The sequence below is a fragment of the Apis laboriosa genome, unplaced genomic scaffold (genome assembly GCF_014066325.1).
Source record: "Apis laboriosa isolate Shangri-la unplaced genomic scaffold, ASM1406632v1 scaffold40_cov151, whole genome shotgun sequence".
NCBI classification, from domain to species: domain Eukaryota; kingdom Metazoa; phylum Arthropoda; class Insecta; order Hymenoptera; family Apidae; genus Apis; species Apis laboriosa.
In genome coordinates, this window is record NW_025223180.1 from 2,459,164 (window position 1) to 2,478,089 (window position 18,926).

The 18,926-nt window shown below is 20.6% G+C and overlaps 4 protein-coding genes across 8 annotated transcripts; 3 read left to right on the forward strand and 1 right to left on the reverse strand.

Moving 5' to 3' along the window:
• Positions 1 to 93: 93 nt before the first annotated feature.
• Positions 94 to 4,009, forward strand: LOC122715773 (rho GTPase-activating protein 24-like). Its single transcript, XM_043938211.1, has 7 exons — positions 94 to 495; positions 612 to 781; positions 893 to 1,102; positions 1,166 to 1,542; positions 1,641 to 1,997; positions 2,137 to 2,901; positions 3,077 to 4,009. Exons 1-7 carry the CDS (start codon positions 359 to 361, stop codon positions 3,848 to 3,850), a joined length of 2,790 nt encoding a protein of 929 aa, XP_043794146.1. The 5' UTR covers positions 94 to 358; the 3' UTR covers positions 3,851 to 4,009.
• A 1,255-nt stretch (positions 4,010 to 5,264) lies between these two features.
• LOC122715852 (U6 snRNA-associated Sm-like protein LSm1) lies at positions 5,265 to 7,371 on the reverse strand. Of its 2 annotated transcripts, none has more exons than XM_043938377.1 (4): positions 7,246 to 7,371; positions 6,329 to 6,445; positions 5,815 to 5,999; positions 5,265 to 5,739 (listed from the first exon to the last, which is right to left on the reverse strand). In XM_043938377.1, exons 2-4 carry the CDS (start codon positions 6,372 to 6,374, stop codon positions 5,566 to 5,568), a joined length of 405 nt encoding a protein of 134 aa, XP_043794312.1. In that variant the 5' UTR covers positions 6,375 to 6,445; positions 7,246 to 7,371; the 3' UTR covers positions 5,265 to 5,565. The 2 variants fall into 2 exon arrangements, with proteins under 2 accessions (XP_043794312.1, XP_043794311.1); XM_043938376.1 differs by lacking the exon at positions 7,246 to 7,371 and adding an exon at positions 6,525 to 6,584 and having other exon boundaries at positions 5,266 to 5,739.
• Positions 7,101 to 8,068, forward strand: LOC122715853 (cytochrome c oxidase assembly protein COX16 homolog, mitochondrial). Its single transcript, XM_043938378.1, has 3 exons — positions 7,101 to 7,303; positions 7,369 to 7,477; positions 7,877 to 8,068. Exons 1-3 carry the CDS (start codon positions 7,203 to 7,205, stop codon positions 7,949 to 7,951), a joined length of 285 nt encoding a protein of 94 aa, XP_043794313.1. The 5' UTR covers positions 7,101 to 7,202; the 3' UTR covers positions 7,952 to 8,068.
• A 948-nt stretch (positions 8,069 to 9,016) lies between these two features.
• On the forward strand, positions 9,017 to 15,236 carry LOC122715751 (blastoderm-specific protein 25D). Of its 4 annotated transcripts, XM_043938180.1 has the most exons (14): positions 9,017 to 9,085; positions 10,100 to 10,523; positions 10,611 to 10,741; positions 10,905 to 11,101; positions 11,212 to 11,448; positions 11,510 to 11,930; positions 12,016 to 12,176; positions 12,267 to 12,334; positions 12,434 to 12,495; positions 12,574 to 13,464; positions 13,669 to 14,112; positions 14,263 to 14,359; positions 14,584 to 14,684; positions 14,832 to 15,236. In XM_043938180.1, exons 2-14 carry the CDS (start codon positions 10,145 to 10,147, stop codon positions 14,967 to 14,969), a joined length of 3,327 nt encoding a protein of 1,108 aa, XP_043794115.1. In that variant the 5' UTR covers positions 9,017 to 9,085; positions 10,100 to 10,144; the 3' UTR covers positions 14,970 to 15,236. The 4 variants fall into 4 exon arrangements, 3 of the variants coding, with proteins under 3 accessions (XP_043794115.1, XP_043794113.1, XP_043794114.1); XR_006346899.1 differs by lacking the exon at positions 14,832 to 15,236 and having other exon boundaries at positions 13,669 to 14,116; XM_043938178.1 differs by having other exon boundaries at positions 13,669 to 14,359; positions 14,832 to 15,235.
• Positions 15,237 to 18,926: the final 3,690 nt, after the last annotated feature.

The following is an 18,926-nucleotide window of genomic DNA, read 5'->3' on the forward strand; positions in this document are numbered from 1 at the left end:
TTGTTCATCTTTTTTTATGTTATACATTTTGTGTAATATCACCACCAGATGGTGCTAAGAATAAGATTTGGTATTGTGTTACTATAAAACCGTTATTACTTTGTATAAATCCGGATAATTGAGTACTGGTTGAATACGTATTTAAGAGAACTACGAATGAATGAAAATATTAATGCATTATGTTTTATGTCTCACATTATTTCTCAATTATTTTATAAAAGATAATTTATAATGGGTGCATAAATATCTTACATCAAAACAAATCATTCAGAATGAAAGTAACCGCCGTTAACGAAACGGTAACGAACGTGTACATAATAATTCAAAGATGTCAGAACGTGTTTAAATTATCATTATTATGGAATTAACAATGGAAGATTTTAACGATGGTGTGGATGGTAAATTGGCTTTTAGAATGCGAAAAGTCAATCCAGAACAATTCCACACTCTCGTCAAAATGCATTTATCTTTTGAATTAGATCTTAATACCGAAGAGTAAGATAATTTATTTAAATTATTTAAATTTGAATTTAAACATTGATATTATAAGTTGTATGTTTGTCAAAATAAAATATATTTTATAAATTGTAAAATTAATTATTATATTATAGTAGTGACTGCATCAATGAAAAGACGAAATTAAAAAAATGGGGTCTCTTAAGTTTTTCAAAAAAACCTAAATCGACAATTAATTTACAAAAAGGAATTGAAGGTGCTAGTTTATCTGAAGATGGAATAAATCAAGTGAAACAGTTAATAGAATATTTATCTAAAGAACAAAGTAAGTAAAAATTTATTTATTATAAAAATTTATATTATAAAAGTATAATAATTATTAATAAAATTTAAATAATTATTTTTTTTTATTTTTATATCTAAATGAAATTTAAAGATATTATTCAAGAAGGTATATTTCGACGTACTGGTAAATTAACAAGACAACAAGATTTAAAAATTGCACTATATCAAGGTAGTCCATTAAATCTTAATGATGGTCGATATAGTGTACATGATTGTGCATCAGTATTAAAAGGGTTTTTGGCTGATTTACCAGAACCATTGTTATCAGATTTACATTATCCTGCACATTGTCAAATTGCTGGTAAGGAATTAACTAAATTAATTTTAATTATGTTATTTTAAAATTTATTATTCTTGATTTTAGAATTATGTAGCTCTGATGTAAGTGGGAATGATGCTAGATTATTAAGATCTTTGCAATTACTTTTATTGCTTCTACCATCTATAAATAGAATTTTACTTAAATATATTTTGAATCTTCTTAATAAAACAGCTAGTTTTGAATCTAATAATAAAATGAATTGTGATACTCTTGCTACTCTTTTTACTCCACATTTAATGTGTCCAAGAAAATTATCACCAGAAGCTTTACATATTAATTCTCAAAATTTATCATGTTTAGTTGCTTTTATGATTAGAAAAGAAAATGAATTATTTGAAATTCCACCAAAATTAGCTACAGATATTAGAGCATATTGGGTAGAACAAGAAAGAAAATTACTTAGTCCTAAAAATACAGATGTAAGTTTTTTTATCTAAATCTTTAATAATATCTTAAATTTAATTACAAGACAATTGTTATATATATAGTTTAATTAAATAATTATTTATTATTATAGTTAAATGAATCTATACAAGATACAACTGGTACAGCACATACAGTTTTCAGTTTTGTGGATCATAAATTAACAGCAAAAGCAAATTCTACACAAGATACTCAGGCAGCATTAGCACAACTTTATGCTCACATACAAGCTATGCCAGAATCAGCTAAAAAACGCAGACTTGTAAAACAATTTAATAAGGAAAATGGTCAAGGAACACCAAGACAAGTTAAGTACTTTCGAACTAAGAGCCTTGGAGATTCAATTAAAAAACATATATTTCAGAAAAAGATTTTGGGACATAAAAAGTTTGATATTAATATAGGTTGCAATATTACTAGATCTAATAGTGAAGAAAATATATTATCATCGGTAAGATATATACAACATAATATTTTCTATGATCAATATTTGTTTATTTCATAACAGCATATTAATTTTATAATGCATAATAAATATTTATAACAATCTATAATTAATGTATTTTATATGCATGTTTGTTATTATACAGAATTTAGAAAAGTCATTACTTCAAACAAAAGTTTTATTTAGTAAATCAGATGATGAACTTAGTATGGAAAATTATGATACAAATAATGATAATTTTCTTCACACTAAACATATTAGTAATAGCACTGGTAGTCTTAATACTTCTACATTAAAAAGTTATAAAGACAAAAGAAAGGCTGTACTAATGAAATTTATAAATATAAAGGAACAAATGAATGATCAATATCATAATTGGCCTGTACATAAATCAAATAAAGGGTCATATGAATCTATAAATTCAAAACCAAGTAATATAAATATATCTTTACAAGATTTTAATAGCAAGGAATTTGAAGATAATAATACTGCAATTAATACTGTTAGAATATCTAGACAACTTAGTGAACCACCAGATATGTATTCTTCCCAAAGTACTTTGTATGAAACTAGTAAAAGTGAATTATTTAGACAGAATTCAGAACCTATAATTACAGCACAAAAAACAATTCATGGAAACATGGCATCCATTACAAATTATATTGAAGACAATAAGAAAGTAATGGAACATTCAAAATTGGAATCTCAAATTGATAGTGCATGTGTCCATTTATCTCCTGTTGTAAAGAACAGACTTTGGAATGTGTATGTTGCGCATACATCAACACCATCAAATTTATTACGTAAAAGCTTAGTTACTAACGATTATATATTAACTCCTATTACTAATAATGATAAGAGCATGAGTCCAATTACACAAAGTGCTACTAAAATGACAAAAGCTATGCAGGTATATGCATTTTATGTATAATATTATTTCTTCTATTATTGCATCTATTATTGTATAAAATATATTTTGTAATATATTTTATTTATTTTTATTATTATTTAATAATTAAATATTTATTTATATTTGTAATGTATAATTATAAATTTGAATTAGTAATTTTTTATATTGATTACAGGAAACAATGATGACACCACGATCAAGAAAACCAGTAATGATGATTTCTGGATCAAATTTATGTAATCTTGCTTCTGTTAATAACAGTTGGAATCAATATAATGTATCCAATAACATACACAGATCAAATATTGATATTATTAGTTCAATGAATTATACTTCAATTCTAGAAGAATCTCAAAAACTCAATAATACAAACAGTGAAATTACATATAATGAAATTATTGACTTGGAAAATAAAGAAAACTTAAACAAAAGTACAACAGAAAAACAAAAATTTGTTACATCGATTACTGATGATTGTTATGCAATCAAACAACAAAGTACTATGTCTATAACAAGCACATTTAGAGAATATTTATTGTCTAGAAGTGTATTAACTGCTAGTCCTGTTGATCTCAGTTTTTCATCGCGTACAGGAGACTTCGAACAATCAGAATCTGATTTAAACATTTTAAATGAAGATGGTCTTTCTGAAAGCTTATTATGTTGTTTAAATGGAAATCAACCAGAATCTGATACTTCTGGTATCGTTTCTGGAAGTACGAATAGTGCGAACAATTCGTTGGAAAAAAATGATGAAATGGCAAGCTCACCAAGAAAACGAGCAACTAGTTTACAACGTAATGATTCTAAAAGATCAATAGTGGAATTTAAAACATCAAAAAATTTAAAACATCAAAAAAAAGAACAAGGTTTCAGGCATAAGCAATTAAGTGAATCAACATTAAATTTGGTAAAAATAAGAGATACATTTCAAGAAACTTCATTTTGATTGTGAAATAATCACAATATATCCCAAAAATTAAAATAATATTTAAACATATAAAAGTTTTATATGTTCACTTGTATATCTTTATATACACTTATTTTAATAATTTTTATTTTAGACAGACAAATGAACATAAAAATCTATAATATTGATAGGTTTATTCAATTGTGTTTTTAAAACAAAATTTTAAAATATATTGTCATTGATTTTTGGGGATTTCCATTACTTTTGTGCTTTTATAATAAAAATAGATTGATAAATATGTAATATACTTGAATTCGTAATATTTATATAATAAATAATTTGTACTAAGATGTAATATTTAATGCTCTAAAAAATTTATACATTATTATATTACATATATTTTGTTAATTTATAATTATTCATTATATGAATAAACTTTTTTTGCATAAACGAAAATACTGTAATTATATTTAAAATTAGTTAATAAATTCATATTAAAAAAATAAATTAATGAGTTCATATTAAATGCAATGATTATAAATACATTCATTTCATTTTATAAGTTTAAGTGCATTATTTTAACAATATGGAATCAAAAAAAAAAAAGTTAAAATATATTTTGTAATATATTTATGTGATTTCTTTGTAGATAATACGAAAGAACATTTTTTTTTAATATGAATATATATATATATATATATATATTCATTTTTTATGATTTTTATGAATAATATTTTAATTTTATTAACTCTATAATAGACTTAATGAAAAGGAAGATACAATAACTTAAAAATCGTACATTTCATTAATATATTTAAATATATAACATATCTTTATATTTGATATGTAAAAGCAAAATACAATATAATATTGTAAAAAACCTAAATAAGTTAATATCATTCATAAGTTAGTATCATTCAAACAATATTATATTTAATATTATATAAACAAGAAGACAAAAAACTATAACTGTCAAAGAATGATAATATTAAATTATTTATCATAAATATATATTACTATTTGAATTAAATCTTATATAATATATTAGATTTTCTAAATAAAATATTTTAAATCATGAAATGATCTTATATATTTTTAACAAAATATATTTTATACATTTATTAAATATTTAATACATAAGTAACATTTACACATGATATCTTTTATGTTCAATCAAATTTTTAATCAAATGGTTCATCTTTATTTTTAATTCGAAGTACAAGGAAATTATTCAAACAAGAATTCTTTATATAAAACAAAGCATTTAAAACTGATCATAGAAAAATATATGATTATTAGTGAAATATATAATCTGTGAATATAATCAATATATTTACTTATGTATTTAATATAGTCAATAAAGACTATATATCAATTATAATGTTTTCATTTAAATATAATATTTATATATAGCAGAAATTTAAAGATCTTTAAAAGTATGATACAATTATAGTCCATACATTTTCTACATTATAAATACAGGATTAATATAATAAAAGTAAATTATATAAATTTTTATATTATTGATAGCTTAAGTCAAACTTCAATTGTACTAATATAGTTTTATAAAGAAATTATTGGGCATAGTTAATAACTATTTTTATCTTCACAATTATGTAATATAGTTATATTTTACAAATTATCATCACTAAATATTATCAGAAAGATAGTGATGTATAACATGAATCACACATTTCAGAATTACGTGAAGATGTGGATGACAAAGTATTAGTAGTTAATGATGTCGATATGGGTCAGAACATATCATCATGACCCATATCTGGAATATATGATAAACCTCGTTCCTTCAAAGTTTTATTTATTAATCTCTTTTGATCTTGTTTTAATTCTTGTTCTCGTCTTTGTGCATCTAAGATATCATCAACAGATACTTCAGTTAATGGTAAATCCCTTTCTTTGTCTCTGTCCTATAATAATAATTGTAATGTTTTACTAAAAAAAATTTTTTTTTAAATAATATAATTTTATATATAAGATATTACTATTTCCCCCAAAAGAACAACATTTTCTCCTCTGACAATAAAAATGCCTCTTGGGATATCTCCATATTCTTTACCAACATGAATTCTTTCAATTGTACGATGGAGCACAATATTAGCAAATTGATCAACACTTCTGAGATATCCAATTAATGTTCTGCCATCTCTTAGTAAAACCATAAGTTTTTCTAAACAAGAATTATATACAATATCTCAATGAAAATAATTTTTATCGAAATAAATATTAAAATAAACAAAGTGTTAAGTTTTACTGAAAATTTAGAAATTCATGAAAAATTTTAAAAATATAAATATAATTTTGATTAAAACAGTTTAAATAATAGTTTTATGATAATAGAAGTTAATGTCTATTTATATTATATTAAATTTTTTTATATAGCATATAATTATTTTATAAAAATTGCACTTAAGATTAAATGTAAAAATATAATAACATACCGGTATAACCTAACAAATGAAATATTTATAATGTTATTTAGATAACATAAATACATACTGTCAAGTTCTTCAAGCAGAGATGCCGTTCCTGGTAAAATGTTCATTTTGAAATTTCTTATATTTCTGACAGAAATATTTTTCAAATTAAAATTAAAACCTTATACGTCAGCTTAACCTGTAGTGAAATTTAAAACTAAAATCATTTTGTTTTTTTAGAGTCAATAATCGTTTGAATTATTTTAACTTTTAATTACCGAATGAATAATATTAGTAAATTTATTTAACTATATAAAGTGAAGATAATAAAATTATAATCATTATTATTTTCACATTTCTCACTTAAAAGATCCATATAAATCGATATATTTCGCTGACTTTTTATTGGTCAAATAAAATCAATTTGAATCATCGAAAAACTAAGCAAAAAATATAATTGTCATAACTAAAAATATTATTATATTATTAATTTTTTTTGCAATTAAATTGTATAAATAAATTATTAGATTAATATACAAAAATCAAAATATATATATAAAAATAAATAAAAATGAGCATGAAATAAATATATAATTTAATTAACATTAATATTTATATTTATCCTTAAATATAATAATATCATTACTTCAAAATATGTTAATCATAATATATATTTATTAATTTAGTAAATAATTATAAATAATGAATATAAAAAAAATACGCATAAAATTATGTACATATAAGCAAACATTTATATTTTAAATCATAAATTTATATGAATATTATTTATGATGTAACAATATTATGATATATTATGATGTAACAATATTAATAAGAAATATTTGATATATCAATTAAAATTAAAATTATAATATACAATTTTAATATATTAGAAATTGTAATGTATCATTCGCAGTTCATTATTCAAATTTGTGATAGCATATACATAACCTATAATGAAACGATTTTATGAAACAAAATTATTTCGGCAGTTTTTACCATTTATGATACTTGTTATAGGTGGTTCATTTTTCATTCAAGAATTTACAAAATTAAAGTATGTTTTAAATATTTTAATATTTAATAATATAACATTTTAAAAATTTATTTCAATTTTTCTAGATATAAATATCCAAAAGTTATATCACAGGATTTCAAAATAGAAATAAAAAAAAAAGGTATTGAAATGAAAAAATCTTGTACTCTTGAAGAGGAATATGAGAAAATAAAAGTAAGTGAGACTTTAATTAAAAAACATTTATTAAATTAAAATATATATATCAAATAAAATATATATATTAAATTATATTAAAATAAATATTGAGTATTCAAGAATATAGTTTATTTTTTTAAAGAGTAAAAATTATTTTAAATATTATTAACAAAAAATTAATAATAAAAATATTAAAATGCATAATAATAATAACAATGAGAGAGAAAATTAAGATAACAAGATAAACAAGATTTATTAATGTGTATTATGTATTATTGAATGAAAATGCATGATAATACATCTTATTCTTTTATTTATAAAAATAATATTATTATTGTTATTGAACAAAATATTGCAATTATATCAATATATTAAATTATATAAAGTATAATAATGTTTAATTTAATATTATTATAGACTTTGGACATTGATAATTGGGAAAATGTTCGTATACCACGACCATGGGAGGAACCAAATAGTCCAAACAATTAAGATTTAAAAAAAAAATTTTCATTTTAAAAAAAAAAATATATATATAATAGTATATATATAATATATATATAATAGTATATTTAATAGTATATATAATAGTATAATTAATATTTAATATTTAAAAAAAAATATTATGTTATTATTATTATAAAAATTAAAATTTTTCAAACTTTTCTTGTGCATATACTTCTTTTTTGTAATATTGTCATGAATATTTTATTACTACAAAAAAATGTACACTTAATTTATTTAATAACTTTTCTATTCTTTTCTATCTGCAAAATGATTTTATAAAAATAAAGATTGTAAGTTCATCAATATCATAAATTTGTAAATGACAATCTTTTATTCTTATATGAAAAATATTTTATATTAAATTTATTTATTTTCTTGTATTATTAATTTTAAAATGTAAACATTTGAATATAATATAATATTTTTAAGAAAATTTTGTGTATTTTATAATAATTTATAAATAATATTTAATAATTTTTAAATAAAAATTTAATAATAATTATTATTGTATTTGAATAAATATTTTATTATTATTATCATTATTTAAATAATATTTTATTTATATTTATATTATTATTTATATAAATAATAATATTATGAATTAATTTATAGAAATATATACGTATTTTTTTTTTATAAAATCACTAAAATTTGAAAAATACTGCCATCTAGCGTTTGTTACTGTGATTTAATAAATTTAAATTCTATATATTTTTTTCAATCGTAAATGAGAGAGGAAATTTTAAATTTTTTGTGAAATTTAAAAAAAAATATTATGATTGAAAGTAGAACAATATAAATATAAAATATATTTTGATGTGATTATTTACATAATCATATTTTATATATATATATATATATATACACGCGCGCGCACATACAATTCATAAATTTTCTGTGAAACTCAAAAAAAAAAAATATAAATATTACAGTTAAGTAGAACGATATAAATATAAAATATATTTTGATGTGATTATTTACATACCTATATTATATACATACACACGCGAGCACATACAATTCATATATATGTGTGTATACGCGCGCGCGCGCGTACACATATAGATAAATAGACAGAATATGTTTGCGTGATTTGTGAAACGAACTTATAATTTAGTGGTAGGTTATAATCATTTTATAATTTAAATGTTTAATTTTTTATATAATAAAAAATTATAACAACAAAGTTTATTATTTTGAAATTGTTATTTCTTTATTTTTGATTAGAATAACTTTTTTAAAATTTGTACATACCGTTATCTAGCTGCAAACAATTTACTTTGAAACATATTTATTACGCAATCTAAAAATAATAAAAATTTAACATTATATATATTTCTTAATTATTAATATGGTTTATAAATTATTAATATATATATTTGTGCTTATAATATGCTAATTTGTTATATATTAAAAATTAATAATTTTAAACATATTTTTTAGGTTAACATATCCTATATAATATTTGATTAAATATATTTTGTTTAAAATATTTTTTTATTTTCCTAATATAAAAAAACTTCACTGAATCTAAATGAACGAAATTGATTAATTTAGTAATATGGTATTAATTAAAGTAATATGAATATTTTGTTTATTGCAATCATTGTAATATTAATTATTTCTTTTTAATTATTAACAATAGATACATTGTTGTATGTATATATAAAAAATAAATAATTAATCATTTTAGTAAAAAAAAGTTAAGGCAAAATATTTTTGAAAATATTTATATTAATAAATTTAATAAACATATATTATATAAGTTTTATATATACATATTTTATATATACATAACATAAATTATTGAATTATTTTTAAAAAGAAATGATTAATTTTTTTATTAATATAAAAAGAATTAAATTGAAAATTTTTTTTGAAAATATATTTAAAAATAATAAAAAAATATATAATTTATATATTAATTTTATATAGTAATAAAATTTTGTTTTAGAAATTGAAAATTAGTATTTAATAATTTTGAAGATTATTAATAAAGAAATACACTTTAATTTATTTTATCTTAATTTCTAAACTTTATATAGAATTTGAATTATAAATATTGATATTATTTCTTTCCTAAGATCTAACAATTTAATTTAATAATTTTATGTAATTATATTAATATTATAGATTTACTTTATTTTATATCATATCAAAAAACAGTGAAAGGATGCCATGGATGAACAGAATAATGATCCTTATGAACAACAGCTTTATGCTGTGTTTCAAAGTTGTTTAACAAAAGGAGAAACTGAATTACGAGAGGATAATTGGCTCAGTTTATGCCATAAATTACATTTGGCAGAACAAAGTGAAGAATTAAAATCATGCATCCAACAACATGAACAAGAAAAACAATCTATATCATTCCAAGAGTTTAGAACTGCTTTATTAACTTTATTAGGAAAAACACAAAATCCAATTACACAAACAGAGAAAGATAATATAACAGAATTACAAAATGATATAAATTCACATATTATAGATAAAAAATGTAATTCTTTAGCATCTAATAATTCTAATTCTAATGTAGATTTTTTAAATGGAAAAACAGGTAATTATAATATTTAGATAATCCATTATCTTTCTGTATTTGTAATTTATTTTTATTTATATAAAAATATATGTTATTAATTTTTAGGTATAACAATAAATGAAAATAGACTGAAATGTTTATGGGAAAAGATAAATATTTATTTAAAAGAAAATGTGGATTCTGCAACAATCTTTTTTATATCTAACTGTTTAGGAATCCCAGCTCTTCCAAAACAGGTAATTATTTATATATATTATTTTTATAATAATTTTATTATATTATTATTTATATATAATATTATATTATTATATATATTATTATTAATATTATATTAATATTTATTTTATAATTTATATATTAAATGAATTTAAAGTTACATTACAAAATATTATTTTATAGATTTCACAGTGCATTTTTGAAAAACTTGATCAAAATTGTGATGGATTGATTAGTTTAGATGAATTTCTTGTTATATTTCAAAATAAAGCAATGGAAGATCAATTAACTTTAGATAAAAATAATGATTCTACAAAAGAGTTAACTAAATTGGATTTTAGAAAACGAAACTTTGATATACATACTTCCCGCAAAACTAGGTACTGCATTATTTTTGAATATAAATAGTTATAATTCAATTTATATAATATTATTCATTAATATTTCACAAAATTTTTATTTAATTTCTTATTCTTATTCTAAACAATAGTTTTACAAGGAATAATACTATTCTGGACACATGGAAACTTTCTAATATTACAAATACATCTTTATTAACGGATGGAGGTCTTAAAATATCTGAAATTTCTTTAACAGATTTAACATCTACCTTATGTGATGAATTAAAAAATTTTAATGATTCATTAGATTATTCTGCAATTCGATCTCATATAATGTTATTACGAGATGTTCTCATATTATATCAGGAAGAATTACATAATTTAAAGTAAGTATTACAATTTATATAGAAATGTAGTTTATTAATGAAAATGTTTCTATATTTTTAGTCTTGTGATAGAAAATATAAGTAGTGAAAAAGAGAAACTTCGTATCGATGCTATAGAAGCTAACGAACGAGCAAATACTCTTGCTCAAGAAATTGATGAACAACATGTTCGACAGGAAGAAATTGTTCAAAATTTACGAAAACAAATTGAACAACGTCATTCTGAAACTATACAAGATTTATCAAACCAACTTAGTTCTGAACGAGAAATGAGTGCTAGCATTCTGAAATCAAAAGATGATCAAATACAAATATTACAGAAAGAAAATCATGAGATTAGAAATAAATTTGTAAGTACATTACAAGAAAATCAAGTTTTAGAAAATGAAAATGAGAATCTTCGTAATCAAATTGAAAAATTTAAACAATCAAACAATGAATTAATAACTCAAATAAAAATGTTGGCGGCAGAGCATGATGAGGTATTCAAATAATTTTATTATAAATAAAAGAAAATGAATCTAAATCTTATGTTTATATTTATATATAATCAGTAATTTTATTTAGTCGCAAAATGTAGAGGTGAAACATCAACAGGAAGTTATATATTTGGTAGATCGTATTAAACAATTACAATTAGAAGCAGTTCTTTTACAAGATCAAAATGATGAATTAACAGCAGAAATAGAAAGTTTAAAATTGCATGATCGTCATATTAAAGATATAAGGTAATATTTAAAATAAAAGATAAATGAAATATATATAAGAATATATATTAAAAATAATAATATACATTGATTTTATTATATTATTGACAGACCGAATAATTTTTCTGGTACTCATATAGTAACTCATACAAGGAATACACAGTCAAATGAAAATGAAAGTAAGAAGAAAAATTAATATATCTTTCATTTAACTTTATATTTTAATATATATTAATATTTAATATTATTATATATATTAATATTTAACATATTTTTAGATAAAGAAACATTTGTAGTTGAAGAAGATGATTTAGATGTAGTTTTAAAACATTCCACATCTGTAAGTAATAATTAATAATTTATATTTAATTTAAAAAAACAAATATTAAATGTATATATTTACTTTATTATTGTATAGCTGTCTAGTAATTCCAATGAAGATGAAAATTGTAAAGTGATAGATTTAAAACAATTTAAAGATATAGTTATAAAGCAATTAAAAAACATATATTTAATTAATAGTAACAAATGTACTTTAGACAATTGTGCATTTAAAGATGAAATATCAGATATGATTATGAGATTACAATCCTATTCAAATACACAAGTTTTTAAAGAAGCTGAATTTGTCAAAAGTATTGCATCTGAAATAGAAACAGAATGTGAAGAACGAACGAGTGAATCTTTAAGAGATTTCGTTGTTCCTAAACATAAAAATTCTGTTTGTATGAAACGAATAATAACATCCAACAGTAATGATAATAATTATGATGTCGATAATTTCAATCAAGATATAAAAAGTTCGTTGCAAAATAAAATTTTAAGTCTTAGAGATTATCCTCCTCGTAAAGAAGAACATACGAATGCAGATAATCCAAAATTAAATAAAGAAAAAGACGTTTCAATTATTAATTACATTAATACAAAGAGTAATAATGAAATTAATACAAGAGCTAATTCAAGTTTAATAAAAACTGAATCACCTGAAAATATTCTTTTAAATTCAAAGCTCAAAGAACTTGAAGCTGCTCATGCTGCTGAAAAGAAACAATTGATTGAACAATGTGCAGAATTAGAAAGAAGTTTGGATATGCTTAAAATAGAATATGAAGAATGCGAAGATTATTGGACTGCTAAATTAGAAGAAGAAAGACAACTTTTTGAACAAGAACAAAAAATTAGTGATGAAAAATTTTCAGAACTTATAGCTAAAATGGCAGAATATGAAGAATTAATTAGTCCAGTTGACAAAGTAAAAAATGGTGGACGTTTGTCTCCAATTGAAGAGAAATTTAATTTAGAACAACAAGTAAGATATATTTTTATTTATTTTTATTATACTATTATACTATATTTTTACTATTGCATTCTATTATTATATAGTTTGTATTTTATTAATTATTATAGTTTTTCTTTAAATATTATATTCAGAAAAATTATATTAATATTCATTAAATTATAATTGAACTGCATATTATTTATTATGTTCACTTACATTATTTTATTTATATAGTATTTAGATTTAGAAGAAGAATTTGAAAAATGGAAACTACAAATGGAAGAAGAAATTTCTCAAAAAGATAAAGAAATTAAAGATTTACATGAAAAAATAAAGTGTTTAAAACGACCGATAATGACTGATGTATCTATACAAGTTACAGATGAATTTATTTTTCCATTTTTATTAACACAATCAAATTATGTTCCTGATGATTCATTCATTCATGTTAAACCGTCCAGTGAATCAATTTCAAAATTAACTCAATGTAATGATAATATTCGCAATCTATCTGAAGAATTTAAATATAATGGGATCCTAGAATCTTCAACTTTATCAAATGATTTTATTCCACGATTAAAAAAAGATGACATAGATAGTGGCAATTGTGATTTACAAATGCAGTATTCTATGAAAGTAAATGATGTATTTAAAGCTGAAACGCCAGAATGGAAAATAGTAGGTAATAATGGAAAAATCTTAAAAGAAGAAAATGTTCACAATACAGAATATGATTTTGTACAGAACACATTAAAGTTAAAAACATCAAATTGTCAGTGCATGCGAAGTGATACACAAGTAGATTGTATAAATATTAATATATTACAGAATTTAAACATGAAACTTCAGGCACAAGAACGTAAAAGGCATCAATTGCAAGAATGTTTTAAACAACAACAATACCATATTGAGCATGTATTACAACGTGAGTTATTTTATAATTTCATTAAAATAATTATATATAAATGTAATTATAATAATTAAAAAACTTTTTTATCTTTATTAATTTTTAGAATTTTTTGGTTTTTTTTACTTTGATTTTACTTATTTTTTGAGATTTTTATTTATTGAATATTTAAATTATATATATATATATATATATATATATAAAATAGTATATATTAAGATATTAAATTGTTGTTTTTTCAGATATTATATCTCAACATCAAATAGAAATATCAGAATTACAATGTCTTCTTCGTAGTACTCAAGAAAGACTTCAAATAGAATTTCAAACAAATGCAGAACAGGTATATAATTTCTTTTTTTAAAATTTGAAATATTTTTGCATTAATTTATATTATAATATGTAATTAATATTATTTTAAATAATATAATTTCACTCATATAGAATTTATAATTAAATAAATTTTAATTTTTTTTATTATTTTTTATAGGCTGAACGATTGGCACAAACTGATATATTAGTAAAAGATTTATATATAGAAAATGCCTGTTTAACGGCTAATTTAAAACGTTTACAACAACACTATAATATGATAACAGGATTGAATACTGAATCAACTTCAATATGATATTGCAATCAGTTATTAATAACATATAATAGAAAAAGCTTTATTAATAAAATATTAGTAATAATGCTACTAATATTTTAACAAATGAGTGAGTCAGAGATAAATAATCTATCTCAAATGTTAATTGTGATACATACTATTTTGTTTTAATTACAGTATCAAAAGAATAAACAAAATTCATATTTTTTTTATTATAATGTTGATGTTAAATCGTAGAATAGTTTGAACATCTAAAAATAAGTAGTTAAAATTTTTCAAATTGATATACGTATTTTTATTTAATATTTTAACATGTATACATATATTACAATGTTAAAATAATTATAAATATATATCTTAAATTTCATTTTATGTATACATGTACAGAGATTAATTACATCAACATAAAAGTTAAGATAATTCATTGGGTAATATTATACATAATGAACAAAAATATATGATACATTTTTTTTAAGAAAAATGTAGTATAAAAAAAAAATGAATGATGAAATTACCAATGATTAAAAGAGTTGAAATAATTAAAAATAGTTATATTTATATATAAAGCAAACAGTATTTAATATTAAATTCAAATTTTTTTAATGTGAAATGAAATTAAATTAATATATCATTGAATTATTATAGTTAATAATGAAAACATATAATCTGTTTTGTAATTGTTGATAAATTATAAACGGATTTAATTATAAGATTTTTTAAGAAAATTTCAATTTTTGAAAAATCTATAATTATAATTTATATTAAAAAAAAAAAACAAAAAGAAACATATAACTCAATCATAAATTATAGTAAAAAAAATAATCAAATTAATTAGTACAAAAAAATTATCTTTTTTTCATATATTATTCAATAATTATTATATGAACAAAAAAATTTCAAAACTGTTTGCTTAGATTTTTTAACCTATATACCAAAGATAGGAAATTTTGAATTTAACAAATTAATCATTATTATTATATATACTTATTATTTGTTACGTATAAGCAATTACTTTCTTAGTAAGAAAGAGATATTTTATTTTATAGTAATTATTATGATTAAATTACAATAAAGTTATTTTGTTATTTTAATAATGTTACTTACACATATAAAATAAAGCTTATACGAAATAAATATGTTATATACACAGTAGTATCATCATTTATAATAATAGTAAAATAATTAAGAAGACATTCAAATTGTAATACTGATTTTTTTAAATTAAAATAGAATATAATTGGTTTTTATTTGTTTCTTAAATAATGAGATTCTATTTAACATAAAATTGATTGTAATATAAATTCTATATAAATATTCATTGAATTTATTGATATTGTTAAAAAAAAAATTATTATTTATATTTTCAAAATTTTCAATGTTTAGCGGATTTTATTCAGTATTAGAGATTCTGAGCTTTATGATATATGATCAAGATTAATGTTACTAACATTAATATTTTGCATTCACTTATATTACACAGTTTTCAACAATAACATGAAAATTACTGTGTATTAAATATTCAACCAAATATATGCAGGATATTGTATAATATATGATCATAGCTTTATTGAATATATTATAACAATAATAATAGATACTGTATATACTATACATATATAACTTACTCCTTTTGTATATTCTAATTCAGATTTATCTTATTTCAATCATATCGCTGCCATATAAAGCATTTTGTACATGATATTTATATAAATATTTATATATTACCATGTTGCAGCGAACTGTTTTTTTCATATTTGCCTTATTATCTTTATTAAAAATCTTACATGATCTTTAATACTATTTTTTTATATATATTTCTTTATTATTACTGTTAAATTATATCTTTGAGTTTTTCATAATGAAATTGTTAAACGGCAATAATAATGGTTATGCTAAGTGCAAATTATACGATTTTAATGCAATAATTAAAAATTTAAATAATATAATTTGTTGTATTATTAAACAGATGTTACATATCCTACTTTATATATATTGCATATGTCAAAATGTACAAAGTATATTAATAAGTAAAAGAGCATAAAGAAAAAAAAACTACAAATCAAAATTTGTTTTTATTATTATACTATATCTTATATTTTGTTTATTTATGTTCCTTTTAAAAATGAAATTATATTATTATATTTTTTTCATAATTTGAAATGAAATAATTTAACTTCAAATTTAATCATAAGTTCATAAAATATAAATAATGCATAAAAAAACTTAAGAATAATTCTTAAAAAACTTAAAAATAAATTGTTAATTATTTTTACAAATTATTTAAATTCATATATTTCAAAATATTTTAAATTAATTATAAATAAGAAATATTTATAATATATATGAAGTAATATTTATTACATACCTTTTTGTTGCCATTATTTATTTCCAAGAAAAATAAGAAGATTGCGGAGATACGTGAACACGAAAGATATTATTTATTTATAATTTATGAGGACAAACAAGTAAATTTACATAGGAAGGACACTTTGAGTAAAACACATTTGCTAAGTCATTATCATGCTTAACATAAAAAAGGAAACTAATCGAAGTCTAATCACCAGCCTTGCTGATATAGTCTTTCACCGAACGGCCATAAAACGGCGCCATAAAACAATCTAATTAGAATTATGAAACATTTTCGAAGCGAAAGCACGATAATTATATGCATTTTTCGTTACTAATCATATTAACACTAATCTTTCGTCGATTTGTAGCGAAAAATAAAGGACTTATAATGTGATCTTCGAATGGACACTAAACATCCCTATTTCTTTATTTCTCGTCCTTTCGCTCGCTCGCTCGCTCGTTTTCTCTCGCGCTCTCTTTTGTTCTCATTTTATTTATTCGATCGCTTTTTTTCTTTCACTTTCAATTCCTCTATACGTAATCTATAATAGCGTCATAGTAAACTAGTAAGGTACAAACAGGAGTTTTATACATGGTTTTACGAGAGAATACATTAAGCTCAGGTCTTATTTCTACTTTTACGAAAACATGGTCCTGTGTGTGTCCAACTTTGCGCGAATATTTCATTTGAAATTCTCCGATGAATCCTTTGTCATTTCATGAAAGAGTGAATAGAAATCGACGGAAATCGGTGCGAGTTTAAGAATATAATTTTAGACACGCACGTAAGACAAACTTTATAAAGTTTGCTAACTTTATAAAAATGCTGACGCAAAACAAATATGCAAAATAAAAGCCGGAAAAACATCTTAAATATATTATAGAAACTTTGATGATAGATGTCGATCGGACAACTACAATTTATTTAATTATCGATAACGAGAATACGAAAATTCATTGCTCGCTTCGAAATTATACATATGTATATTATATTAACCTGTTGTCCATTCGATTTATTTAGCGAAAATGGTCAATGTTGTTTTGCTTTGGGAATTTAACTTAAAATTAATATCGATATATAATTTTTGACATCGAAATTAATATTTTATTTATTGAGCAAGGGTCTAAAACATTCTTTCTTCTTCTCAACTAGCGAAACTAAGGCTATGACATTCATATAAACGATTATTCATGCACGCTGCTTCGAAGATTTGCATATCTTTGCGAAAAATTACTTAACTAGAGCTATCAATTAAAGATACTTGCTTTCGCGTTTTTCGTAAAATCGAAAATAGAAAAATGAGAAAAAGAAGAAAAATAAAAAAAATCAAATTTTTAAAACTAAAAAAGGACCAATTATGAAAATAAATACTGTTACACTATTCGAATTTAATCGCAATAAAATTAGTATCCAATTTCTTAAAACGAGATTACAAATATTTTTTTTAATATTTTTTATCAAAATCTTATTAAGTATATTTTATACAATCAATGTTAGTATTTTCTAAAATCAATATTACTCATTTAATTATAATATTTAATTATTATTTCAGAAAAATAACATCGCAAAGAAAAACTTTCAAATATCAAAATCAATTCATTTTGCATTATATATTGCAATATTATAAT